Source organism: Garra rufa, chromosome 20, assembly GCF_049309525.1.
Source record: "Garra rufa chromosome 20, GarRuf1.0, whole genome shotgun sequence".
Taxonomy (NCBI): Eukaryota; Metazoa; Chordata; class Actinopteri; order Cypriniformes; family Cyprinidae; genus Garra; species Garra rufa.
This window is the reverse complement of record NC_133380.1, coordinates 2,093,705-2,121,576: the sequence shown is the minus strand read 5'-3', so window position 1 is coordinate 2,121,576 and position 27,872 is coordinate 2,093,705. Positions and strand designations below refer to the sequence as shown.

The 27,872-nt window shown below is 29.5% G+C and overlaps 2 protein-coding genes across 2 annotated transcripts in view; one reads left to right on the top strand and one right to left on the bottom strand.

Annotated features, from left to right (window-relative positions):
• Window positions 1–125: 125 nt before the first annotated feature.
• On the bottom strand, window positions 126–4,522 carry LOC141294198 (cilia- and flagella-associated protein 410-like). Its single transcript, XM_073826285.1, has 7 exons — window positions 4,357–4,522; window positions 4,189–4,207; window positions 2,936–2,982; window positions 2,621–2,850; window positions 2,405–2,552; window positions 2,235–2,331; window positions 126–548 (listed from the first exon to the last, which is right to left on the bottom strand). The coding sequence occupies exons 1-7, from the start codon at window positions 4,431–4,433 to the stop codon at window positions 408–410; spliced, it is 759 nt and encodes a 252-aa protein (XP_073682386.1). The 5' UTR covers window positions 4,434–4,522; the 3' UTR covers window positions 126–407.
• Window positions 4,523–9,389: 4,867 nt separating this feature from the next.
• The window catches only part of LOC141294100 (ATP-dependent 6-phosphofructokinase, liver type-like), a 22,945-nt gene continuing 4,462 nt past the window's right edge, over window positions 9,390–27,872 (top strand). Inside the window, exons 1-7 of the mRNA XM_073826184.1 lie at window positions 9,390–9,579; window positions 18,777–18,850; window positions 18,921–18,998; window positions 21,460–21,649; window positions 23,688–23,853; window positions 25,793–25,837; window positions 27,007–27,115. Of these exons, the coding sequence (XP_073682285.1) occupies window positions 9,498–9,579; window positions 18,777–18,850; window positions 18,921–18,998; window positions 21,460–21,649; window positions 23,688–23,853; window positions 25,793–25,837; window positions 27,007–27,115 (744 nt within the window). The 5' untranslated portion in view covers window positions 9,390–9,497. The remainder of the gene's footprint in view (window positions 9,580–18,776; window positions 18,851–18,920; window positions 18,999–21,459; window positions 21,650–23,687; window positions 23,854–25,792; window positions 25,838–27,006; window positions 27,116–27,872) is intronic.

Genomic DNA, 27,872 nt, shown 5'->3' with positions numbered 1-27,872 from the left:
CACTCCAGAGTATCCATCGGTGAGCAATGCTTTGGGTGAACTGTTCCTTTAATTCCAGTTTCTGCAGCTGGCTCATGTACAGCATTCTGTAAAGTTTTGTAGGATAACAATGGAAACAATAAATATTCTCGTGCATCTGAATTTATTTACATAGAAAAATACATTCTCAAATATATTATTTCAGCACAACATAACATCGTTAGACTTCATTTAGATCATTACAAAGCAAAACATTTCCTCCGAAACAGGAGAACGTCTTAGATTGAACAGGAAAAGGCAACTTGGGTAACAATCATGAGCGTGACAGATTGGCATTCTTCATGATGTGGGGATGTTTGAGTGTGAAATGTTAATATCTGAGCTGGAGCTGCTGGTTTAAGTGCGTGGTCAGCGTTTTCCGCTGGTGTTTATGAGCAGATGGGAGATTTCTCTCGCTCTCTCCGTCGACTGCGTGATCTGAGTTTGCTCTCGGTCACCGACTGAACGATCTTCAGCTCTTCCACGTCCAGATCCTTCATCAGGAGGAGAACGGCCTCCAGCGTGTGACTCTATCAAACAACACGTTATATAGCAGTATAACAGTTATATAACAATCATAAACCACAATTTTCTGAAATAAGCTGAATAAATAAGCCTTCCATTGATGTATGGTTTGTTAGTATAGGACAATATTTGGCTGAGATACAACTATTTGGAAATCTGCAATCTGAGGGTGCAAAAAAATCTAAAGATTTGGACAACTTTAAATGTGATTTTCTCAATAAGTTCTTAGCAATGCAAATTACTTGTTTACAAGTACAAGTTTTGATATTTACAGTAGGAAATTTACAAAATAGGTATACTTTGATGTTTGATGTAAATATCATGCAACAGTTATATAGCTTTGTTGTGTTTTATGCTGTTGTTTTATTAGTTTTTTTTTCTTAATTTTTTTTTGTTTGTCAGAATGTCAAATGTCAGTTATTACTTTTTTTTTTGTTATTTTCAGTTTTAGCAATTTTGTTTTTATTTTTTATTTATGTTTGTTTATTTCAGTTTTTTCTTAATGTTTTTAGATTGTTATTTTTAGCCATTTATTTTAAATTAATTCTTAATTTTTCTTCAGTTTGTTATTTTAGTTCGGTTTTAGCGTTCGTAATTTAGTTGATTTTCATTGTTTTTATTATTGTTTTTATATTAGCTTTTTATATTCAGTTCATTTATTTCCAGTTTTAGTAATTTTCGTTGTGTGTTTTTTTTTATTCACTTCGGGTTTTTTTTAAATGTCAATATTTATCAATTTTATTTCAGTTTTTAGTTATTTTCAATTTGAGCAATTTGTTTTAATTTTTTTTTTATATTTTAAATTTTTTCTTAATGATTTAGTTTCAGTTATTTTTATTTCAGTTTTAGTGTTAATAATTTTGTTGATTTTTGTCATTTTTACTAGTTGTTTTTTAACTTCTATTTATTTTATATTAGCTTATATTCCAGTTCAGTTATTTCCATGTCGTCTTTCCATGTCAATTGTTTTTATTAATTTTATTTCAGTTTTTGTCAGTTTTAGCAATTAAAAAAAAAATTGTATTAATTTACTATACACTTTTAAAAAAAAATGTTGCTTAATTTATTTTCAGTTATTTTAAGTTAGTTTTAGCGTTAGTATTTATTTATTTATTATATTTATTTATTTTTAATTTTTACTAGTTATGTTTTAACTTATTTATTTAAGCTTTTATTTTAATTTCAGTTTTAGTCATTTTGTTGTGTATTTTGTCATTTTTATTCACTTTTGTTTTTTTTGAAATGTCAATTCTTTTATCAATTTTATTTCAGTCTTAGTTTTAGCTATTTTATTGTTTATTTTTTTTTTATTCATTTTGTATGTATTTCAATGTGTTCTTATTTTTTTTAGTTTCAGTTATTTTATTTCAGTTTTAGCATTAATAATTTAATTTGTTAAAATCTGGAATCTAAGGGTGCAAAAAAAATCTAAACATTGAGAAAATAATCTTTTAAGTTGTCTAAATTAAGTTCTTAGCCATGCATATTACTAATCAAAAAATAAGTTTTGATATATTTACAGTAGGACATCTACAAAATATCTTCATGGAACATGATCTTAATATCCTAATGATTTTTGGCATAAAAGAAAAATCAATGTATTTGCTTCTTAAGACAGGGGATGTGCTCCAGGGTCACATTGAGCTGTAGTTTAATGAGTGAACATCATGTCTCTGTGTTTGTGCTCATACCTTCCTCTTCAGTGTGTCTCCGGTCTCTCGCGGGGACGACAGCGATGGGAACTTGTCTCTGGGCAGCAGCTTCATCCCCAGCTGAGCTCGAATCTTACTGCACAAACATGAGCACGACTTCAGTTCGGATCCACAGGTCAAACGCAGCTCAAACGAACGCTAAATCTTACTTGGTTTCCTCCATGCTGTAATTCAGAGGATCGGTCTCAGAGTCAGCTTCTGTAAGGCCATTGGTTGAGCTGGTGGGGGCGGGGCCTGGAGAAGAAACAAGCTCCTCCCCTTCTTTCAGTGCCAGTGTGAGCTCCTCCTCTGTGACCACTGACAGAACAAACTCATGAATATTCATATCTCATGAGAAACTCTCCATTAATGACTGATGTGCTCACCCTGGTTGTCCAGTTTGTGCAGTCCGGGCAGGTTTCTGATGACGGTCATGCGGTATTTGTGTGGATCGGCGTCGCAGCAGGGGTTCTCGGCCAACCAGAGCACCTTCAGACATCTCAGCTGCTGCAGATGCTTGAGCTCCGACAGACTCGGGATGTTGTTCCGTCTCAGGTAGAGCTCGCTCAGATGCTGACACGACGAGATGTGCTCCAGAGAGGAGATCTTATTAGCACTGACAACACACACACACACACTGAGTTATCACAGATATACAATTTGATTTATTACAGTCTATTGACAGAAAGATCAAAACAAACCTCAGTGTGAGAACCTCAATATTAGGAATCTCCACAAATATGGAGATCTGTGGAAAAAAATTACATATAATGAGATATATAGTGGGATACTGAATGAATATCATATATATATATATATATATATATATATTTTTTTTTTACAATATTTGTGTGTGTATATATAAATATATATATGTATTTATAATGAAAAAATATATTACAGTACTAACAAATTTAAAATTAACACTAAAACTGAACTAAAATAACTCAAATTTAAAAATTAAGAAAAAATAAATATAAAAAAAATAAAATAAATGAAAAAAAAACCTAACTAAAAACTAAAAAAAGACATTAAAAAAACTAAATAAAAATGACAAAATAACTAGAAATAAGTGAAATTGAAATAAACGGTAATAAAAATAAATAGAAGTTAAAAAGCAACTAGTAAAAATGAGAGAAAACAACAAAATTACTAACATTAAAACAACTAAAATAACACTAAAAAATTAAATAGAAATAAACACAAATTAATAAAAAAACTGCAAAAATGAAACTACTGAACTAAAAAAAAACTAAAACTGAACTGAATAAACTAAAAAATTAAGAAAAAAATGAAATATTAAAAAAATAAATAAATAAATTGCAAAGACTAACTGAAACTGAAATACAATTAATTAAAAAATAAATAAAATTACAAAAAACACAACAAAATTACTTAAACTAGAAATAACTAAACTGAAAGTAAAATTAAAAGCTTAAAAAGAACTTAAAAACAACTAGTAAAAATTACAAAAATCAACCAAATTAACTATAAAACTGAAATTAAATAACTGAAAGAAATAAAAATAAATAAATAAACAAAGTTGCTAAAACTTGACACTAATTGAAATAAAATGAATAAAAAACTGACATCTCAAAAAAAAAAAAGACAAAATTATTAAACTAGAAATGGAAATAATTGAACTGAAATTAAAATTCATCAAAAATAAATAGAAGTTAAAAAACAACTAGTAAAAATGACAAAAATCAACAAAATTACTAAAACTGACTAAAATAACTGAAACAAAAAAATTAGGTGGGAAAATTAAATATAAAAGAACTTAAATAACAGAACAAAAATATCATCATGTTGCATGATATTCACATAAACATCAAAGTATACCATAGTAAAGCAAAAACATTTCTTAATGTAGTCTATAATCTACTTTTAACCTAATTATAAGTTAATTTCTCATTTTTAAACATCAAACAGAAGAAAACAATCGAAAACTCACATCTGTCAGATTGCAGCCCCTGAAACACAAATAAATGATGAGAGAATAGAGTTATTCAGCAAATATCATCAGACTGCAGATATCAAAGTAAATCTGAATTAATGAACAATCCTCAGAATGAGTCTTGTTTTGATGAGGCTAACAGCTAACGAACAGCACAAAACACACCAGCAGTTTAATTTCTTCACGCTTTCCAGATCCGATGCTTTAGCTCGAGCCAGAACCAGTTTGCGCGTTAATTTCATGCTGATAAATGTTGATGTTTCGACTGGAAATGCGTCAATATTGATCTCAAAGGCGTCCAGTGAACATCATCACCCCGCTGCTGATGTCAGTCTCTGCGCACGCGCGTCACTGCGCGTCCATGACAACAGCGCGTTCACAACATCCGCACAGTTCACAGAGTCAGCAGCAGAGGGCCACAAAACACCAAACATTAGTCTCATTAAAGCGGAATAAGCGACACGACACAACAAATAAAGTCATGAGTATAGGTTAAGGACTACATTAAGACATGTTTTTGGTTTACTAGGGTATACTTTGATGTTTATGTAACTACCATGCAACATGATGATGGTTTAGTGTGTTTTGTTTTATTAGTTTAGTTTTTTTTTTTTTATAATAAATTTTAGTTTCAGTTATTTTAGCTTTAGCGTTAATAATTTAGTTGATTTTTGTCATTTATACTAGTTGTTTTTAACTTCTATTTATTTTTATAAGCTTTTATTTCAATTTTACTTTCAATAATTTTGTTGTGTATTTTGTTATTTTTATTCATTTTTGTTTCTTTGAAATGTCAGTTTTTTATTAATTTTATTCAGTTACAAGTTGTTTGTCAGTTTTAGCAACTTAGTTGTTTTTTTAATTCATTTTTGCTTTCATTCATTTTTTTATATATTTTTTTTCTTAATTCTTTTGTTTCGGTTATTTTAGTTCAGTTTTAGCGTTAGTAATTTTGTTAACTTTTGTCATTTGTACTAGTTGTTTTTTAACTTCTATTTATTTTATATTCGCTTATATTTCAGTTTCAGTTCAGTTATTTCCAATTTTTCTGTTTTTACTTTTTTCTTTTTCTTCTCAGAAATCTTTAATTTTTTAGTTTCAGTTACTTTAGTTCAGCTATTTTCAGTTTTTGTTGATTTTTTGTCATTTTTACTAGTTGTTTTTAACTTCTATTTATTTTTATAAGCCTTCATTTCAATAACAGTTATTTCCAATTTTAGTAATTTTGTTTTTTATTTTGTATTTTATTCATTTTTGTTTTTTAAAATGTTCAGTTTCACTTATTTTCAGTTTTAGCTATTTAGTTTTTTTTTTTTTTTAATTTTAAATATATATTTTTAATTCTTTTGTTTCAGTTATTTTAGTTTAGTTTTAGCGTTAGTAATTTTGTTGATTTTTGTCACTTTTACTAGTTGTTTTTTTAACTTAGATTTATTTTTTATTAGCTTTTATTTAAATTTTAGTTTAGTTATTTGGAGTTTTAGTTTTAGTAATATTGTTGTGCATTTTTATTAATTTATTCAAATGTCAATTTTTTTATCAATTTGTTTCAGTTTCAGTTATTTATTTGGTTGTGTGTTTATTATTTTTTATTCAATTTTATTTTTTATATTTAATTTTTTTAGTTTAGCATAGTTTTAGCGATAGCTAAATTGCATGTTATTCTTATTCATTTTTGTTTTTTGTATTAATTTTTGTTCAGTTATTGTCAGTTATTGTCATTTTTATTGATTATTCATCTTATGTTTTTTAGTTTCTGTTATTTTAGTTTAGTTCAGTTTTAGCATTAATAATTTTGTTGATTTTTGTCATTTTTACTAATTGTTTTTTAACTTCTGTTTATATTTTATTAGCTTTCATTTCAATTTTAGTGCATTTATCAGTTCTGTATTTTATCATTAAAAATTTTTAATGTCAGTTTTTTTATCATTTTATTTTATCTTATTAATTATTTTATTTTTTGTTTCACTTATTGTCAGTTTTAGCAGTTTTGTTGTTGTTTTTTTATTTATTTTTGTTATTTTTGTATATTATCACATATGTAGCAATGGTTGTTTTTTATGGTTATTTTTTTTTTTTTTTATTTTTTTTTTTTTACTAATAACCCTGATTTAATGAAAATAAATAATCCAAAAGCAAGAAACAAAACCGGACACACTTTTCATTACAACTAACTGCTAAAAACCCATCAAAACAAACTAGTTGTCCTGGGGCCCGTTTCAGAAAGGAGGTTAAGTGAAAACTCTGAGTAAGTCAACCCTGAAATAAGGGAAACTCTGGGTTTTCTGTTACAGAAAGGGAGCTTTATCAAACCTGAGAAAGCAGGGTAAGTCAAGCCTGTTTCTGAAAGAGAGGTAACTTATACTCAGAGTCAGTTACCGTGGTATCTTACTCTGTGAACCAAACCTGGTCAGGAGCAGGTTTTCTTCGGTAGACGCAGAGTTTCTTTCGGTCTCCTCCCCCTTTTTAAAGCGTAAGTGATGTTTAAATACCTCATTCATTTATTTATGCTTAAAAAATGCTTTTCTTAGTGAGTGTTTTGGAAATTTAAATTTAGTGCATTTTACGTAAAACAAGAAAAATAATCTTAATGCAAATGGAAACAAGATTATTTTTCCGACCCAATTGGCAGTTAATATGCAAAATAAGAAAAATACACTTACAAAGATTAAATAAACACCTCATTAAAAAAAAATTTGAAATAAAGTGCAAAAACAATAATTTTACAGAGATTTTCATTAAAGGTTTTACAGGGAAAAAAAAAAGTTATTTTACAGATTTTTCCTTGTTTCAATTACGATATTTTACTTTAATTTTACGGTTTTTCTTTGGCAGACATAGCTGCCAGTCATTTGTCCGTTTTTTTTACAGGACCTTTTTTTACAGTATAAAACCTTTATTTTACAGAATTTCCCTTGTTTCAGTTACAACATTTTACATTAACTTTATAGTTTAGTTTTAAAACCCTTATTTGACAGATTTTACCTAGATTATTACAATGAAAGCACTAAATGTTCTACAGAGAAACACTGTTATTTTACAAATCGTTACAATAAAAAACCTTCAATAAAGTTTCAAAGCATGCTCAAAGTGGAAAATGAACAGTTTTATTTAAAGACAAAATATATAGCCTGTACAAATGCCATATAAAATGTACATTTTACATTTTCAGCTTTTTTTTAAAGAAATACAGCACACTTACATTTAAAATACTGCGCTGATGAAGAACATGGAACAGTTTCATCAGAATGTTTAATTAAATATATATTCCACTTAAGACAACTTCACTTCCAGAGAAAATATGTCCTGATAATTTGCTCACCCCCATGTAATCCAAGATGTGCATGTCTTTCTTTCTTCAAGTCGAAAAAAAAAAAAGGAACGTTTTTGAGGAAAACATTCCAGGATTTTTCTCCATATAGTGGACTTCAATGAGAGCCAATGGGTTGAAGGTTCAAATTTCAGTTTCAATACAGCTTTCAAAGGGCTTTACACGTTTCCAGTGACCCTTATTTCTTGGCTGGGATCATGTAGAGCCCTTTGAAGCTGCACCGAAACTGAAATTTGGACCTTCAACCTGTCGGCTCCCATCGAAATATGGAGAAAAATCCTGGAATGTTTTCCTCAAAAACCTTTTTGACAGAAAAAAGAAAGACATTTTTCTTAAAAATGCATTTTGATTTAAGAATCTTTAGATTTTTTTTAATTGGAAACAAGACAATAATACTAAGTAAGAAAAGCATTTTTTAGGTGCATTAATTTATTGCACATATTTTCATCATGCAGACACTGTCAAAGTGGCACAAACGGCATGCCCTTTCATACATAAGATTATTATTTATCATATAGTATAGGATTATTTTGATTTGCCATATCCATATGCATATTTATTTGACCTGTGTCATGTTTAAATGGTAGTCAGAGAACATTAGTACAGACACTGTATGCAGAGCAGTAAAGAAAGTGTGCCTTGCTCTAATGCTCTTTCGGAGAATACTGAGCACAAACCCATTGCATATGAAGCTGATTACTGTATGGAATGGAAGGATGGCAGATGAAAAGGTAGTTCTATGTATATATATATATATATATATATATATATATATATATATATATATATATATATATATATATATATATATTTTTTTTTTATATATATATAATTTTTTTTCCTATAAATGCACAAAAGCAACTTTTATTCTTTTTCATGTTGGATTTTAATATTCTTCCAATACTTCCATCTCCTCTTCATCTGTTCTTCATCATTTTGCGAGCCTTCATGCTGTTGGCTGAGTAGGAGTCAAATGTTCATTTCATTACTCTAATTAAGAAACGCAACCGTTTGTATCAGAGAACATTTCATTATGTGAAAGAGCATTATGTGGAAAAAGCTCCTGCAAAGTGAAATTAGACACAGAATTATATTTTTATATGACATATTTTAATGTCAAATATTTGTAAAATCATGTAGCCTACACTCATGAACCCTTTATGCTTAAAGCTTTACCTGGCAGAATTATGTTTACTTCCATGTTTAGCTGTTTTCTTCTTCTTCTTCTTATTTTTTATTTTATTTTATTTTTTATGTCATACCATGAAAATGAATAGTTCAGTAACTAACCGTTCTGCCAGTTTTTACCTTTGATATTCTAATTATTAATCATTAAATAATTATATTCTTAATAATTATTCAGAATTAAAGTTAAGCATCGTCTTGAAGTATGCAGAGGTCTTTTTGGCGGGAGCTGTTGCCATGGTGAATCATAATTTGGGAGCTCCATTGATCAGGGCTTTTCATTGTCGTGGTGCAACCTACTCAGAGTGGACTGAACTAACTCAGTTCAGCTGTTCTGAAACCAAAAACTCAGTGTTTCCCATCTCAGAGTAAGTCAATTCAGAGTTGGTTGAACCTCCTTATTGAAACAGATGTGCTCAGCTCTTTATCTCAGTGTCTGGACGCTGTTATTGTAGATTAGAGGTTCGTCACAAACGCAGTTTACCATAAACGTATTTCCCCACTCTTAACTCCTTCGCTTTTTTAATTTAAACCATTAACTATTATGTTATTAAAAAACACCCAGAAAAGTGTCTCTCGAAGCGCTTTTATTCTCCGCGGATCAGTCCAGTCATCTCGCAGGAACGCGCAAAGTAAACAGTAGGCGGAGCTGGACGCGCGTACGTGCGCGCGCCGCCGACACAGTTCGTGCTCTGCGTGAGGCGAATGTAAGCAGCTTTCACGGGAATCAGTGCGCAGGAAACCGCTGTATTTTCCGGCGTTAAAGGGCTGATATCTGCGATCTTCCATCATGCATGTGGACTTTGAGAAGCTGCGGATGAGCGGCGCGGGAAAAGCCATCGCGGTTCTGACGAGCGGCGGAGACGCGCAGGGTAAAACATGACTATAAAGAGCGAATAAAGTAAATAAAGCGAGCGAATGGAGGCTCACGCAGACTCTGACAGCAACAGCTGACTGCGACTGTTGCTCAACCTATACATTTTAGCCAGCAGTCGCTTTAAACGAGTCTTGGATGCACAAATTCAGTCATTTTCGAATATATGATGCCCATAATGCTGTATAAATAGGGATCTTATGTCTGACTACCTGTTGTAGAGGAATGCGCTCATGCAAACACTGACATGCATTCCCAGCGAACAAAAATATTTTCCAAGAACGTTTTGTAAACATATTTACTAAACGTTATTTCTTAAACGTTACAAATTGGTTATGTGAACGTTCGGGAAACATTCCATTCTATCATTTCGAAAACGTAAGAACGTTACATATGTTCTCTCAACGTTTGAATCACCATTTGTTTATATTTAAATAACGTTTTCCTGGGCGGTGTTCCATAAAACAAGTTTACCAAATAAGGCTTATTTCAGTTAGACTGACTTATTTTGAGCCAAATCAAGTGACAATAAGTCAGACTAACTAAAATAAACCTGGCTTATTTGGTAAACTTGTTTTATGGAACACCCCTCAGGTTATGCAAATGTTCAATGTTTGGAAAAGTTATGAGAATGTTACATTTGAATGTTCTCTCAATGTTTACCTTAAATCAACAATTTTTACAATTAATTAGGGTTCGTACAAGGTGCTTAAAGTACTTTAATTTGACTTTTTGAAATGTAAGGCCTGGGACACCCTTGAAAATAACAACATTCCTTGAGAGGTATTTGAAATAAGTGTTTAATTTGATTAAATAAGTGTTTAATTTTTTAACGCAAAAAAAAAAAACCATGACACTTTTTCACTTATTTCAGTTAATGTCATAAACTAGCGAGCTAAGCCAGTGGTAGTACTGACAGTGTCGTGTAAACATGGCTGAAGATGCGAAAATAGGAACAGATGAACCGAATCAATTGAGTGAGTCATTTACACTGGAACCGCTCTGGGCTGCGTTTCCCAAAAGCATCGTAAGCTTAAGTACATCGTAGCTCCATTGGATTCAATGGAGCTACGATCAACTTAAGCTTACGATGCTTTTGGGAAACGCAGCCCTGATTGATTCAAACTCGTGACTTTGATCATTTATTTAAAGCGATTCACTAGCAAAATACAGATCAAATTAAAAGAGACATTAATTTTTGAATTTCGATATCACTTGTAATGATTTTAAAAAGCATGTAGTGATGGGTAAAACAAAGCTTTTCAGAATTCAGAATCATTTAAACCATTGCATCGCAAAATTATTCACCGTTTCGAAGCGCTCCAATCGGATCGCATGTCACGAATCATTTGATTTAGATAGGCACTTTACAAATCATCTGATTCAGATCGGGACTTCAAATTGCATATTGCAAATCATTTGATTTTGATCTGAATTTCGCAGATTATTTGATTCAGATCGGGAATTTGCAGAATTAAGAATCATCTGATTCAGGGACTTTAAATCGCGTATCGCAAATAATTAGATTTTAATCTGAACTTTGCGAATCACGAATCATTTGATTCAGATCGGGACTTCTTGTTGCGTATTGCGAATCATTTGATTTTGATTGGAACTTCGCAAATCATTTGATTCAGATCGTGATTTTGAGAATCATCTGATTCAGGGACTTTAAAACTCGAATAATTTGATTTCGTTCAGAACTTTGAGAATCGCGAATCATTTGATTCAGATTGGGACTTCAAAACGCATATTGCAAATTATTTGATTTCGATTGGAACATCACAAATCATTTGATTCAGAACGTGATTTTGAGAATCAAGAATAATCTGATTCAGGGACTTTAAATCTCGAATAATTTGATTTCGTTCAGAACTTTGTGAATCGCGGATCATTTGATTCAGATCGGGACTTCATATCGCCCGCATATTGAGAATCATTTGATTTTGATCTGAATTTCGCAAATCGTTTGATTCAGATCGGAACTTTGCGAATTAAGAATCATCTGATTCAGGGACTTTAAATCGCGTATCGCAAATAATTCGATTTTAATCTGAACTTTGCGAATCACGAATCATTTGATTCAGATCGGGACTTCTTGTTGCGTATTGCGAATCATTTGATTTTGATTGGAACTTCGCAAATCATTTGATTCAGATCATGATTTTGAGAATCAAGAATCATCTGATTCAGGGACTTTAAATCGCGAATAATTTGATTTCGTTCAGAACTTTGTGAATCGCGAATCATTTGATTCAGATTGGGACTTCAAAACGCATATTGCAAATTATTTGATTTCGATTGGAACATCACAAATCATTTGATTCAGATCGGGACTTCAAATCATTTATCGCAAATCATTCAATTTCTGTCTGAACTTCGCGAATCGCGAAACATGTAATTTCGATTGGTACTTCAAATCACGTATCGCAAAATCATTTGATTTCGATTTGAACTTCGCGAATCATCTGATTCAGATTGGGACTTCAAATCACGTATTGCGAATCATTTTATTTAGATTGGGTCTTCAGAGCGTGTTCTCGAATAATTTGATTCAAATTAAGACTTCAAATCACATGTTGGGAATCATTTGATTCAGAGCGGATTTGCTAACGAAGATTGCGGATTGGGACTTCAGAGCAGGTTTGCGAATCATTTGATTTAGATTGAGACGTTAATTCGGAGTGCGTATTGCAAATCATCTGATATACTTCAGAACGGGTTCATGAATCATTTTGCAGATTGAATGATTCAAGTTAAATTATTTGCGAATAATGTAGATACGGGATTTGAACTCTTAATCTAAATCAAATGGTTCACAAAACGCAAAGTTCCGCCCTTGGTCAAATGATTGAATCTGAATGATAATTCAGATCAGGACTTCAGAGTGTGGATCGGGAGTCATTTGATTCAGATTGAGACTACGAGTGTGCATGGTGAATCATTTGATTCAGATCAGGATTTCGGAGTGATTTTGTGAATCTTTTTTTTCTGATTTCTTTTTTCTTAAACAATAGAAAACGTCAAACCATTAAGGCAGTACAGTTATAAAAACATAACAGAGAAAAAAGAAAAGAAAGTATACATAAATACAAATACAAAGTACAAGTGTAGTATACTTTAGTAGTGATGCTTTGCATGTGCTTCACTTTATTTTGGCAAATCCTTATTAGTATATTTTTATTTATCTGTTTATCTTTTTTAGAATTTGAAAGATAAGACATTGTTTGATAAGTGAGATCTCTGAGGTGCTTGAAAAATCTAAAAGAATTGCTTGAAAAGTCCTGGAATTTCATTTTACAGTGAACCCCGATTTGAATTACATTAACAAAATTGCGTATATCAAATATTAATAGTGTCATAAGAACATTCCATAAATATTAATTTAAGAACGTTTTGTCTTAACATTTGCATAACATTTAAAAAACATTGTGTAATGTTCCTGCTCAGGGTATGTGGTGTGATTTCCTGATTTCCTTTGCTCTTTCTGATGTGTCTGTCAGTGTTGTTTTCGTCGACGATGACGATGACGAAATCATTTCGTTGACGCCACTTTTTTTCATGACGATAACGAGACGATGACGAGATAAAAATGGCTCGTTGATGACTAAAACATGACGAGACGTGTGTGAGTTTTCGTTGACGAGACGAGAATAGACGAAAATGTTAGTGGGTGGTCCGTCAGACGTTTAAAATGCATGACATTTCTGCTTATTCTGCATGCCAATCAAAACCTAAAACGTATCTGCCGCTATGGCAAGCCGTTTTAGCATTAAATACTCTTTGCTATACTAGTATGGCAAGCCGTGTTAGCATTCCATCCTTGTTTGTCTTTTATGTTCTAAAACATACCTTCATTATTGTAATTATTGGTGAAAATAGTCGATCCGGAAGCTGACATTGTGTTGAACTATAGATCTGCTATTTTCAGAACTTATAAGTGACACTACCCAACAGCAAAATACTTACTGACCTACATTAATTTGTTAAAAGACTACTTTTTCCCCTTTTTTGACTAAAACTAGACTAAAATCTTTTTGACTTTTCGTCGACTAAAACTAGACTAAAACCTTTTTGACTTTTCGTCGACTAAAACTAGACTAAAACCTTTTTGACTTTTCGTCGACTAAAACTAGACTAAAACTAGACTAAAACCTTTTTGACTTTTCGTCAACTAAAACTAGACTAAAACCTTTTTAACTTTTCGTCGACTAAAACTAGACTAAAACCTTTTTGACTTTTCGTCGACTAAAACTAGACTAAAACCTTTTTGACTTTTCGTCGACTAAAACTAGACTAAAACCTTTTTGACTTTTCGTCGACTAAAGCTAGACTAAAACCTTTTTGACTTTTCGTCGACTAAAGCTAGACTAAAACCTTTTTGACTTTTCGTCGACTAAAACTAGACTAAAACCTTTTTGACTTTTCGTCAACTAAAACTAGACTAAAACCTTTTTAACTTTTCGTCGACTAAAACTAGACTAAAACCTTTTTGACTTTTCGTCGACTAAAACTAGACTAAAACCTTTTTGACTTTTCGTCGACTAAAACTAGACTAAAACCTTTTTGACTTTTCGTCGACTAAAACTAGACTAAAACCTTTTTGACTTTTCGTCGACTAAAACTAGACTAAAACCTTTTTGACTTTTCGTCGACTAAAACTAGACTAAAACCTTTTTGACTTTTCGTCGACTAAAACTAGACTAAAACCTTTTTGACTTTTCGTCGACTAAAACTAGACTAAAACCTTTTTGACTTTTCGTCGACTAAAACTAGACTAAAACCTTTTTGACTTTTCGTCAACTAAAACTAGACTAAAACCTTTTTAACTTTTCGTCGACTAAAACTAGACTAAAACCTTTTTGACTTTTCGTCGACTAAAACTAGACTAAAACCTTTTTGACTTTTCGTCAACTAAAACTAGACTAAAACCTTTTTAACTTTTCGTCGACTAAAACTAGACTAAAACCTTTTTGACTTTTCGTCAACTAAAACTAGACTAAAACCTTTTTAACTTTTCGTCGACTAAAACTAGACTAAAACCTTTTTGACTTTTCGTCGACTAAAACTAGACTAAAACCTTTTTGACTTTTCGTCGACTAAAACTAGACTAAAACCTTTTTGACTTTTCGTCGACTAAAACTAGACTAAAACCTTTTTGACTTTTCGTCGACTAAAACTAGACTAAAACCTTTTTGACATTTCGTCGACTAAAACTAGACTAAAACCTTTTTGCCTTTTGTCGACTAAAACTAGACTAAAACCTTTTTGACTTTTGTCGACTAAAACTAGACTAAAACCTTTTTGACTTTTCGTCGACTAAAACTAGACTAAAACCTTTTTGACTTTTCGTCGACTAAAACTAGACTAAAACCTTTTTGACTTTTCGTCGACTAAAACTAGACTAAAACCTTTTTGACTTTTCGTCGACTAAAACTAGACTAAAACCTTTTTGACTTTTCGTCGACTAAAACTAGACTAAAACCTTTTTGACTTTTCGTCGACTAAAACTAGACTAAAACCTTTTTGACTTTTCGTCGACTAAAACTAGACTAAAACCTTTTTGACTTTTGTCGACTAAAACTAGACTAAAACCTTTTTGACTTTTCGTCGACTAAAACTAGACTAAAACCTTTTTGACTTTTCGTCGACTAAAACTAGACTAAAACCTTTTTGACTTTTCGGCGACTAAAACTAGACTAAAACCTTTTTGACTTTTCGGCGACTAAAACTAGACTAAAACCTTTTTGACTTTTCGGCGACTAAAACTAGACTAAAACCTTTTTGACTTTTCGGCGACTAAAACTAGACTAAAACCTTTTTGACTTTTTGGCGACTAAAACTAGACTAAAACCTTTTTGACTTTTCGGCGACTAAAACTAGACTAAAACCTTTTTGACTTTTCGTCGACTAAAACTAGACTAAAACCTTTTTGACTTTTCGTCGACTAAAACTAGACTAAAAGCTTTTTGACTTTTCGTCGACTAAAACTAGACTAAAAGCTTTTTGACTTTTCGTCGACTAAAACTAGACTAAAACCTTTTTGACTTTTCGTCGACTAAAACTAGACTAAAACCTTTTTGACTTTTCGTCGACTAAAACTAGACTAAAACCTTTTTAACTTTTCGTCGACTAAAACTAGACTAAAACCTTTTTGACTTTTCGGCGACTAAAACTAGACTAAAACCAAACCTTTTTGACTTTTCGGCGACTAAAACTAGACTAAAACCTTTTTGACTTTTCGGCGACTAAAACTAGACTAAAACCTTTTTGACTTTTCGGCGACTAAAACTAGACTAAAACCTTTTTGACTTTTCGGCGACTAAAACTAGACTAAAACCTTTTTGACTTTTCGGCGACTAAAACTAGACTAAAACCTTTTTGACTTTTCGGCGACTAAAACTAGACTAAAACCTTTTTGACTTTTGGCGACTAAAACTAGACTAAAACCTTTTTGACTTTTCGGCGACTAAAACTAGACTAAAACCTTTTTGACTTTTCGGTGACTAAAACTAGACTAAAACCTTTTTAACTTTTCGTCGACTAAAACTAGACTAAAACCTTTTTGACTTTTCGGCGACTAAAACTAGACTAAAACCAAACCTTTTTGACTTTTCGTCGACTAAAACTAGACTAAAACCTTTTTGACTTTTCGGCGACTAAAACTAGACTAAAACCTTTTTGACTTTTCGGCGACTAAAACTAGACTAAAACCTTTTTGACATTTCGTCGACTAAAACTAGACTAAAACCTTTTTGCCTTTTGTCGACTAAAACTAGACTAAAACCTTTTTGACTTTTGTCGACTAAAACTAGACTAAAACCTTTTTGACTTTTCGTCGACTAAAACTAGACTAAAACCTTTTTGACTTTTCGTCGACTAAAACTAGACTAAAACCTTTTTGACTTTTCGTCGACTAAAACTAGACTAAAACCTTTTTGACTTTTCGTCGACTAAAACTAGACTAAAACCTTTTTGACTTTTCGTCGACTAAAACTAGACTAAAACCTTTTTGCCTTTTGTCGACTAAAACTAGACTAAAACCTTTTTGACTTTTCGTCGACTAAAACTAGACTAAAACCTTTTTGACTTTTCGTCGACTAAAACTAGACTAAAACCTTTTTGACTTTTCGTCGACTAAAACTAGACTAAAACCTTTTTGACTTTTCGGCGACTAAAACTAGACTAAAACCTTTTTGACTTTTCGGCGACTAAAACTAGACTAAAACCTTTTTGACTTTTCGGCGACTAAAACTAGACTAAAACCTTTTTGACTTTTTGGCGACTAAAACTAGACTAAAACCTTTTTGACTTTTCGGCGACTAAAACTAGACTAAAACCTTTTTGACTTTTCGGCGACTAAAACTAGACTAAAACCTTTTTGACTTTTCGTCGACTAAAACTAGACTAAAAGCTTTTTGACTTTTCGTCGACTAAAACTAGACTAAAAGCTTTTTGACTTTTCGTCGACTAAAACTAGACTAAAACCTTTTTGACTTTTCGTCGACTAAAACTAGACTAAAACCTTTTTGACTTTTCGTCGACTAAAACTAGACTAAAACCTTTTTAACTTTTCGTCGACTAAAACTAGACTAAAACCTTTTTGACTTTTCGGCGACTAAAACTAGACTAAAACCAAACCTTTTTGACTTTTCGTCGACTAAAACTAGACTAAAACCTTTTTGACTTTTCGGCGACTAAAACTAGACTAAAACCTTTTTGACTTTTCGGCGACTAAAACTAGACTAAAACCTTTTTGACTTTTCGGCGACTAAAACTAGACTAAAACCTTTTTGACTTTTCGGCGACTAAAACTAGACTAAAACCTTTTTGACTTTTCGGCGACTAAAACTAGACTAAAACCTTTTTGACTTTTGGCGACTAAAACTAGACTAAAACCTTTTTGACTTTTCGGCGACTAAAACTAGACTAAAACCTTTTTGACTTTTCGGTGACTAAAACTAGACTAAAACCTTTTTGACTTTTCGTCGACTAAAACTAGACTAAAACCTTTTTGACTTTTCGTCGACTAAAACTAGACTAAAAGCTTTTTGACTTTTCGTCGACTAAAACTAGACTAAAAGCTTTTTGACTTTTCGTCGACTAAAACTAGACTAAAACCTTTTTGACTTTTCGTCGACTAAAACTAGACTAAAACCTTTTTGACTTTTCGTCGACTAAAACTAGACTAAAAGCTTTTTGACTTTTCGTCGACTAAAACTAGACTAAAAGCTTTTTGACTTTTCGTCGACTAAAACTAGACTAAAACCTTTTTGACTTTTCGTCGACTAAAACTAGACTAAAACCTTTTTGACTTTTCGTCGACTAAAACTAGACTAAAACCTTTTTAACTTTTTGTCGACTAAAACTAGACTAAAACCTTTTTGACTTTTCGGCGACTAAAACTAGACTAAAACCAAACCTTTTTGACTTTTCGTCGACTAAAACTAGACTAAAACTAGACTAAAACCTTTTTGACTTTTCGTCAACTAAAACTAGACTAAAACCTTTTTGACTTTTCGGCGACTAAAACTAGACTAAAACCTTTTTGACTTTTCGTCGACTAAAACTAGACTAAAACTAGACTAAAACCTTTTTGACTTTTCGGCGACTAAAACTAGACTAAAACCTTTTTGACTTTTCGTCGACTAAAACTAGACTAAAACCTTTTTGACTTTTCGTCGACTAAAACTAGACTAAAACCTTTTTGACTTTTCGGCGACTAAAACTAGACTAAAACCTTTTTGACTTTTCGTCGACTAAAACTAGACTAAAACCTTTTTGACTTTTCGTCAACTAAAACTAGACTAAAACTAATAAGCATTTTAGTCCAAAAGACTAAGACTAAATCTAAGATGGTTGTCAAAAACAACACTGGTGTCTGTGTCAGAGAGTGAGTATCTGGGGCATGAGTAATGCATGAACTGTCTGTTATGTAAGCTGTCATGACCCCTATCTAGTGTGCATGCACATCTCGTGCTTCAGTAATTCTGTTATTTGCTCTTGAATTGTTTCCAGATTAAACTTGCATTGCATGTCGTGTCACAATATTGCATCACAGACAGTTTGTCAATGCATTTCTCTTTAGCTGCTGCATTAAACACAAATAAACTGACATGATCTTGCTTTTAGATGCTCTTTTGTGGCTCCTGTAGAGCAGCGTGAAATGCATGATAACGTGTGTGATTTCTGCAGGTATGAACGCGGCCGTTCGCGCTGTAACACGCATGGGCATTTATGTGGGCGCTAAAGTCTACCTGATTTACGAGGTGAGAGATGAACTGATGCTCCTCAGAGTCACAGAGCGCTGCTGTTGTACTGATGCTTGTGTTTCTGTAGGGTTATCAAGGCCTGGTGGATGGAGGAGATCATATCAAACTCGCCAACTGGCAGAGCGTCACCAACATCATTCAGCTGGTCAGTCTTCAACAGTTTTAATGCATGTTTGCTTGATAGCAAGAGTAAATCTCATGAAACATCATTCACAAAAAAATCAATGTAGAATTCCTTGAGGAATTGATCGGATGGAGAAAAGTAGTTCTTTAATACTGGAATGAAGTCAGATGGTAGAAAATATAAATAGAGATATATATATAGAGAGAGAGAGATATGGAGCAAGTTTTGATGCTTTAATTAAAGATTATGAAGACAAATCCATTACTTCTTTAGTTTTAAATAAAAGTTCTATTTTATATAAATATTTTATTTATTTATTTTATATAAATGTTGATTTAAAATATTTTTTATTTATTTAATATTTATTTATTTATTATTTTAAACATTTATTTGTAATAGCATGCACGTATTAATTGAGCACAATGTAGATTTATTTCTGTGGCTGTGGAAACCCTGAAAAGTAAAGAAATGTATATAAAAAAATTATTAATATAGTATTATTCTAGTTAAAGGCAAATTTATTTTATATAATTGTTCTGTTTATTTTTGTATCAGTTTTATTTTACATAAATGTTTTATGTATTTATTTTATGTAAATGTATTTACTTTGTAGAAATTATTTTGTTTTATAGAAATGTTATGTATTTATTTATTGATTTATTTATTATAAATGTTGTATTTATTTTTACTAATAAAATTATTTATTTATTTTGTTTTAATTTTAGTTGAAGTTTTAATAATTTTGTTGTGTTTTTTGTCTTTTTTCATTTAATGTTTTATTTATTTTATAGAAGTGTATTTATTTTATAGAAATGTTTTTATTTATTCTTTTCTCAAATATTTTTTCGTAATAGCATGCACAAATTAATTTAGCACAATGTAGGTGGCTGTGGAAATAAAATCATTTATTTATTTAATATTTATTTATTTATTTATTTATTTATTATTTTCTCAAAAATAATAAATAGTATTATTCTAGTTGAAGTGGAATTTATTTATTTACTTGTTTATTTTATGTAACTGCTCCTTTTATTTTTGTATCAGTTTTATTATACATAAATGTTTTATTTATTTATTTGATATAAATGTATTTATTTGATAGGAATTATCAAGAAATATGGAGCAAGTTTTAATAAACATTATGAAGACACATTTATTTATTTACTTATTTATTTTTATAGAAATGTTCTATTTATTGTAGTATCAAAGTTTTATTTTATATAAATGTTTTATTTATTTTATAGAAATGTTGTATTTATTTTTACTAATAAAATTATTTATTTATTTTGTTTTAATTTTAGTTGAAGTTTTAATAATTTTGTTGTGTTTTTTGTCTTTTTTCATTTAATGTTTTATTTATTTTATAGAAATGTTTTTATTTATTCTTTTCCTAAATATTTTTTTGTAATAGCATGCACAAATTAATTTAGCACAATGTAGGTGGCTGTGGAAACCCAGAAAATAAAATCATTTATTTATTTATTTAATATTTATTTATTTATTTATTTATTATTTTCTCAAAAATTATAAATAGTATTATACTAGTTGAAGTGGAATTTATTTATTTACTTGTTTATTTTATGTAATTGCTCCTTTTATTTTTGTATCAGTTTTATTATACATAAATGTTTTATTTATTTATTTGATATAAATGTATTTATTTGATAGGAATTCTTTTATTTTATATAAATGTATAACTAGAGATATGGAGCAAGTTTTAATAAACATTATTAATTATTTATTTACTTATTTATTTTTATAGAAATGTTCTATTTATTTTTGTATCAAAGTTTTATTTGAGATAAATGTATTTATTTTACAGATTATTTTAAATAAAATTATTTATTTAATATTTGTTTATTTGTTTATTATTTTTCCAAATATGTTTTTGTAATAGCATACACATATTAATAGAGCACAATGCAGATTTATTTCTGTGGCTGTGGAAACCCTGAAAAATAAAGAAATATATATAAAAAAAAGTAATGGAAATAAATACATCTGTAATATATTTTCAATATTTTCATATTTACAATTATAAATTAATTGGAAAAGTCAAATCCAGGTGCATGTATCGAACATGTAATTGATTTTAACGGCTCCAAATGTCGGTTTCTGCTGTTTGTAATGGAGTTGTCAGTGTTTATTCAAGAAACTGAGATATAAATAACATCCTCCCCATCTGTGTCTTCCTGCACGTTTTGACAGACAGCAGCAGGAAACAGGATTTTGATTAAAGCAGCAGACTAAATCTGAGATTACAGCAGCAACCCTCAGCAATGTTTACGTCATACACAGACTCATGACACACTATATACTCTATTATTTGGTTAAAAACGTGCATTATGCCTTTCAAACAGCAGCGTACTTCTAATGCTGTGCAGATGTTGCATGTTTGAGTGGCATCCAGTGCTTTATCTGAGCTCCTGTAAATCTAGCAAATGCAGATGTTGTGATGCTGATGTGTTGTGATTGCGTTCAGGGCGGCACCATCATCGGCAGCGCCCGCTGTAAAGCGTTCACCACACGCGAGGGCCGTCTGTCGGCGGCGTTTCACCTGGTCCAGCGCGGCATCACCAACCTGTGTGTTTGCGGCGGAGACGGCAGTCTGACCGGAGCAAACATCTTCCGCAGCGAGTGGAGCGACCTACTCTCTGAACTTGTGCGACAAGGTACACACAGACTGTTATTTCACCATTAATATAGAATTAATATTGATTTTTTATTTTATGTTTAGTTTACGTTTTAATTTTTTTTTTTTTTCACATTCACTATTTTTTTATACTTCATTTTAGTTCAGTTATTTATTTTTAGTATTTTTGTTGTTTTCATATTTTGTTTTTATTTGTGTTTTTAAGATCTGTTTTTATCTTTTATTCCAGTTCCGTTATTTTCAGTTGTAAAAAAAAAAAAAAATTTCAGTGTTTAAATAAATTAGTGTTTTTTTTTTTACTAATTCAGTTAGAATTTTAGTTCATTATTTTAGTTTTAGTAATTCTGTTTATATATATGTTTTTTTATTATTTATGTTGTAGTTCAGCTGTTTTTATTTGTTTTTGGGGTTTTTTCAGTTCAATTATTTCTAGTTGTGTTTTTGTCATTTTTATTTTAGTATTACATCAGTTATTTCCATAATTTGTAATTTGGGAATAATTTTTTGGAATTTATTTTTTATTAATTAATGTTTGTTTTTCTTTTTTTTATTATTAATTCAGTTTTAATTTCAGTTCATTATTTCAGTTTTAGTAATTCTCAGTTATTCCCAGTTGTGTTTTTGTCATTTTTATTCATTTTTGTTTTTTTAAAAAAAGAATTAGATTGATATTTTTTTGGTCATTTAATATTATTATTATTATTATTTTAATTTTTCAAATTAAACTAATTGTTGCCCAAAATGTTACTCTTCATACTTCATTTAATTTGAGTTAACATAAATGTTTTTAATAGTTTTATTTTTTGTCATTTTTATTTATTGTTTAAAAAAAAAATTAGTAATTATTAATTTTTTTTTTCAGTATTTGGATTTATTTATTTTTGTCATTTTTTGTTTATTATTTAATTTTTTTTAATTAATTTTCCCAATTTAACTAGATGTTGCCACAAAATGTTACATTTCATACTTCATGAATTCTGAAAAGTAACATTGTGGCAACGTTTAGTTCAATTAAAAAAATTAAATAATAAACAAAAAAAAGGACCAAAAAAAAAAAAAAAATCCAATACTGAAAAATATAAAAATGAAACTAAAATAAAAATGTATAAATATATAAAAAATTTAACATTTAAAAAACTATAAAAAAAAAAAAAAAAACATTTGTTACCTCAAATTAAATAAAGTATGAAAAGTAACATTTTGGGCAACATTTAGTTTAATTTGAAAAATTAATTTAAAAATCTAATACTGAAAAATAATTGAATGAAACGAAATGAAATAAAAAATGTAAAAAAGATTGTTGTTTTTAAAATGTCTTTTTTATTTTAATTTTTTTTATTCATTTCTATTTTAGTTTCATTTACATTTTTGTTCAGTATTTGATTTATTTATTTTTTGTCTATTTTTGTTTAAATTTAAACTGTTTAAATTTGGTATTGGATTTTATTTTTTTATTTTTTTTGTTTATTTTATTTTTTTAATTAATTTTCCAAATTTCCATGTTACATCTCATACTTTTTATTTTTTTTGTAATTTTTATTTATTGTTTTTTTTTAAATGTCTTTTTAAAATGTATTATTATTTTTTTATTTAATTTTGTTTCATTTAAAAAAATTTTAGTATTAAATTTTTTAATAATTTTTTCAAATTAAACTAAATGTTTCCACAAAAATGTTACTTTTCATACTTCATTTTAATTTGAGTTAACATAAATGTTTTTAATATATATTTATTTTTTAAATTTAGTTAATGATAACACTTAATTTGTAAGAGACAGCTGCAGGTTTTCAGTGCAGCAGCAGAACCTGAAACCTCATTTTGAACTCTTTCTCTCTGCTTTCTGTGTCACTAAGTTACGCTCCACTTGTTTCAGCACAGCAGCATCAAAAGCGTTTCTGTTGGCTCTCCATTAGAAGCTGCCAAGAGCTTCCTGTGTCCCTCATCACTGCAGCAACAGAACGAACAGACGCTCAAATGCTGCATTCGGATAAAAAAACACCTCAAAGCATTCTTGTTTGGAGCAGGAGTTGATGTGGAGCGTTGTTTGTGTGTTTCAGGCCGGATCACGGACTCTCTGGCGCAGCAGTACACGCATCTGAACATCGTGGGTCTGGTGGGATCCATCGATAATGATTTCTGTGGAACCGACATGACGATCGGAGCCGATTCTGCTCTGCATCGAATCATGGAAGTCATTGATGCAATCACCACCACGGCACAAAGGTTAAACGCACACACCGTCAAAAATTAACTCTTACTGAGAAACCAATGTGAGTTACGGCAGCATCACATGATCAAATCAGAAAAAAACATGTCAGCAATGTCAGATCTGTGCCTCAAAATGACCTCAGTGGAACATTTACTTTCACATTTTTTGACATATGTGACCCTGGACCACAAAACCAGTCATAAGCAGCATGGCTGTATTTGTAACAATAGCCAACAATACATTGCATGGGATAAAATGATTGATTTTTCATCTATGCCAAAAATCATTAGGATATTAAATAGAGATTGTAAGACATTTTGTAAATTTCCTACTGTTAATATATCAAAACTTAATTTTTGATTAGTAATATGCATTGCTAAGAACTTCATTTCAACAACTTTAAAGGTGATTTTCTCAATATTTAGATTTTTTGCACCTTCAGATTGGAGATTTTCAAATAGTTGTATCTCAGCCAAATATTGTCCCATTATAACATTCCACATTCAATGGAAAGCTTATTTAGCTTTATAGTTAATATATTATTATTTTAAATGTGCGTGTGGTTACTTTTATTATTTTTACTTTAGTTGCAATTTAGTTGTTTCCTGTTTGAGCAATTTTGTTGTTGTTTTTTTAATTAGTATTTTTTTTTAAATACATCTATTAATTAGTTTTTAAATTTTTATTTTTATTTGTTTTATTTTTTTTAATTAGTTTTTTTAAATACATCTATTAATTAGTTTTTAAATTTTTATTTTTATTTGTTTTATTTTTTTAATTAGTTTTTTTAAATACATCTATTAATTAGTTTTTCAATTTTTATTTTAATTTGTTTTATTTTTTTAATTAGTTTTTTTTAAAATACATCTATTAATTAGTTTTTAATTTTTTTTTAATTTGTTTTATTTTTTTAATTAGTTTTTTTAAATACATCTATTAATTAGTTTTTAAATTTTTATTTTTATTTGTTTTATTTTTTTAATTAGTTTTTTTAAATACATCTATTAATTAGTTTTTAAATTTTTATTTTTATTTGTTTTATTTTTTTAATTAGTTTTTTTAAATACATCTATTAATTAGTTTTTAAATTTTTATTTGAATTTGTTTTATTTTTTAAATTAGTTTTTTTTAAATACATCTATTAATTAGTTTTTTAATTTTAATTTGTTTTAATTTTTTAATTAGTTTTTTTTCTTTTTTCTTTTTTCTTTTTATTTCAGTTCCAGTTACATTTTTCCCAGTATCTGATTGATTGATTGATCTAATTCTGAATATTCCTAATATTAAATAACCAACAATAATTCTTATTACCAAATAAAAATATTACAATTATTTAAAAGTAGTTCGTGTTTATCAGTGTGGTTTGAAAAAATAGAAAATGCTACTACTGCTACTACTACTAATAATTGTTATTATTATAATGATAAATATTATTTTATTTATTTTTATTTTTTGCTTTAAATTTTTCCGCATTTTTTCAATTTAAAATTACCATTCAGTGAGATTTTTAAGAAATTAACACTTTTATTCATAATTTTATTCAGTCAGTGAAGACATTTAGAATGTTTTAAATGATTTCTGTTTCAAATAAATGCTGTTTTTTAACTTTCTATTCAGCTGTGAATCCTGAAAAATAAAACGTATCACAATTTTCACAAACATATAGTGCAGCAGAACTGTTTTCAGCGTTGATAATAATCGGAAATGTTTCTTGAGCAGCAAATCAGCAAATTAGAATGATTTCTGAAGGATCATGTGACACTGAAGACTGCAGTAATGATGCTGAAAAATCAGCTTTGATCACAGAAATAAATTACAGTTTAAAAGATATTCACCATAGAAAACATTTATTTTAAATTAAAATATTTTTTCACAATTTTTACAGTATTTTTGATTAAATAAATGCATTTTTAGGGAGCAGAATTGACTCACTCGTGTGTTTGTTGTTTTTAGTCATCAGAGGACGTTTGTGCTGGAGGTGATGGGACGCCACTGTGGGTACGTCATGTTACTTTTTAGTATTTTTGTTGTTTTCATATTTTATTTTTATTTGTGTTTTTAAGATCTGTTTTTATCTTTTATTCCAGTTCCGTTATTTTCAGTTGTAAAAAAAATATATATTTCAGTGTTTAAATAAATTAGTGTTTAATGTTTTTTTTTTACTAATTCAGTTAGAATTTTAGTTCATTATTTTAGTTTTAGTAATTCTGTTTATATATATTTTTTTTATTATTTATGTTGTAGTTCAGCTGTTTTTATTTGTTTTGTTTTTTTTGTTTTTTTTCAGTTCAATTATTTCTAGTTGTGTTTTGTCATTTTTATTTTAGTTTTACATCAGTTATTTCCATAATTTGTAATTTGGGAATGATTCCAGATTTTTTGGAATTTATTTTTTATTAATTCATGTTTGTTTTTCTTTTTTTATTATTAATTCTGTTTTAATTTCAGTTCATTATTTCAGTTTTAGTAATTCTGTTATTCCCAGTTGTGTTTTTGTCATTTTTATTCATTTTTGTTTTTTAAAAAAATAATTAGATTGATATTTTTTTGGTCATTTTTTTGTTTAATATATATATATATATTTTTATAAATTTTTCAAATTAAACTAATTGTTGCCCAAAATGTTACTCTTCATATTTCATTTAATTTGAGTTAACATAAATGTTTTTAATAGTTTTATTTTTTGTCATTTTATTATTATTTTTTTTAAATAATTATTTATTTATTTTTGACATTTTTTTGTTTATTATTTAATTGTTTTAATTAATTTTCCCAATTTAACTAGATGTTGCCACAAAATGTTACATTTCATACTTAAAAAAAAAAAAAAAAAAAAAAAAAAAAAATATATATATATATATATATATATATATATATATATATATATATATATATATATATATATAAATTGTTTATTTAAAATGTCTTTTTAAAATTAATTAATTAATTTTTTTAATTTAATTTTGTTTCATTTTAATTTTTTTTGTATTAGATTTTTAAATACATATTTCAAATTAAACTAAATGTTGCCCAAAATGTTACTTTTCATACTTCATGAATTCTGAAAAGTAACATTGTGGCGACGTTTAGTTCGCTTGGCAAACTTTCACTCTTCATAAGAGCGTCTGGTCTGATCTGGTCTGATCTGGTCTGGTCTGGTTCTGCAGGTATCTGGCGGTGGTTTCGGCTCTGGCGTCTGGTGCCGACTGGCTCTTCATCCCAGAGGCTCCACCGGAGGATGGATGGGAAGATCACATGTGCGCTCGACTTGGAGAGGTGAGACGGCTAATAATAAAAAAAAAAAAATTGCAGAGCTTGGTGGTGCTATAAGAGGGTATAAGGGTCTACAATGACATTTGTGTATCTTAAAAAAACATGGCTGCCATTGGTCGACAAAATTTGAGCCCCTGTCAGACAAGGTTGATGGAGGCCGATCGGAAAGAAACTGGGCCTATTCGACTCACAGCCCCAAATATCTGAGAGAAATTTCAGACGAAAATCTGCCGTATCATATTGGTATCATACGATATCACTCCTCATTCTGGACAACTTTGCCACTAGATCCACTGCTGTCAATCATATCGTTTGTTAAATGATTGAGAACATATATATTGAGAACTAGTCACTGCAGTACAATTATCCGGACTCTCTAGGTCAATAATTATCAACTTATTTAAAATATTGAAATTTACACTTTGGAAAGCTATAACAGGGTCGTTTAGAAAAGGTGCCTGTCCAAATTTACCCAACATCCTATAAAGTCTAAAGGAAAACTCAGAACTTCACAAAACCTGGTGAGCACACGCGACAGTGATTCTAAACAAGAATGCAAAGTTTAAGAAGATCAGACCACAGCTGGTGCTGTATAACAGTCATAAACGTTACAAAACATCATATTTCTATTTCTTGCTACATAATTTCTTTTTTCATATGTGACCCTGGACCACAAAACCAGTCATAAGGTTAAATTTTACAAAACTAAGATATATGCATAAATAAATAAATAAATAAGCAATAAATAAGCTTTCTGATG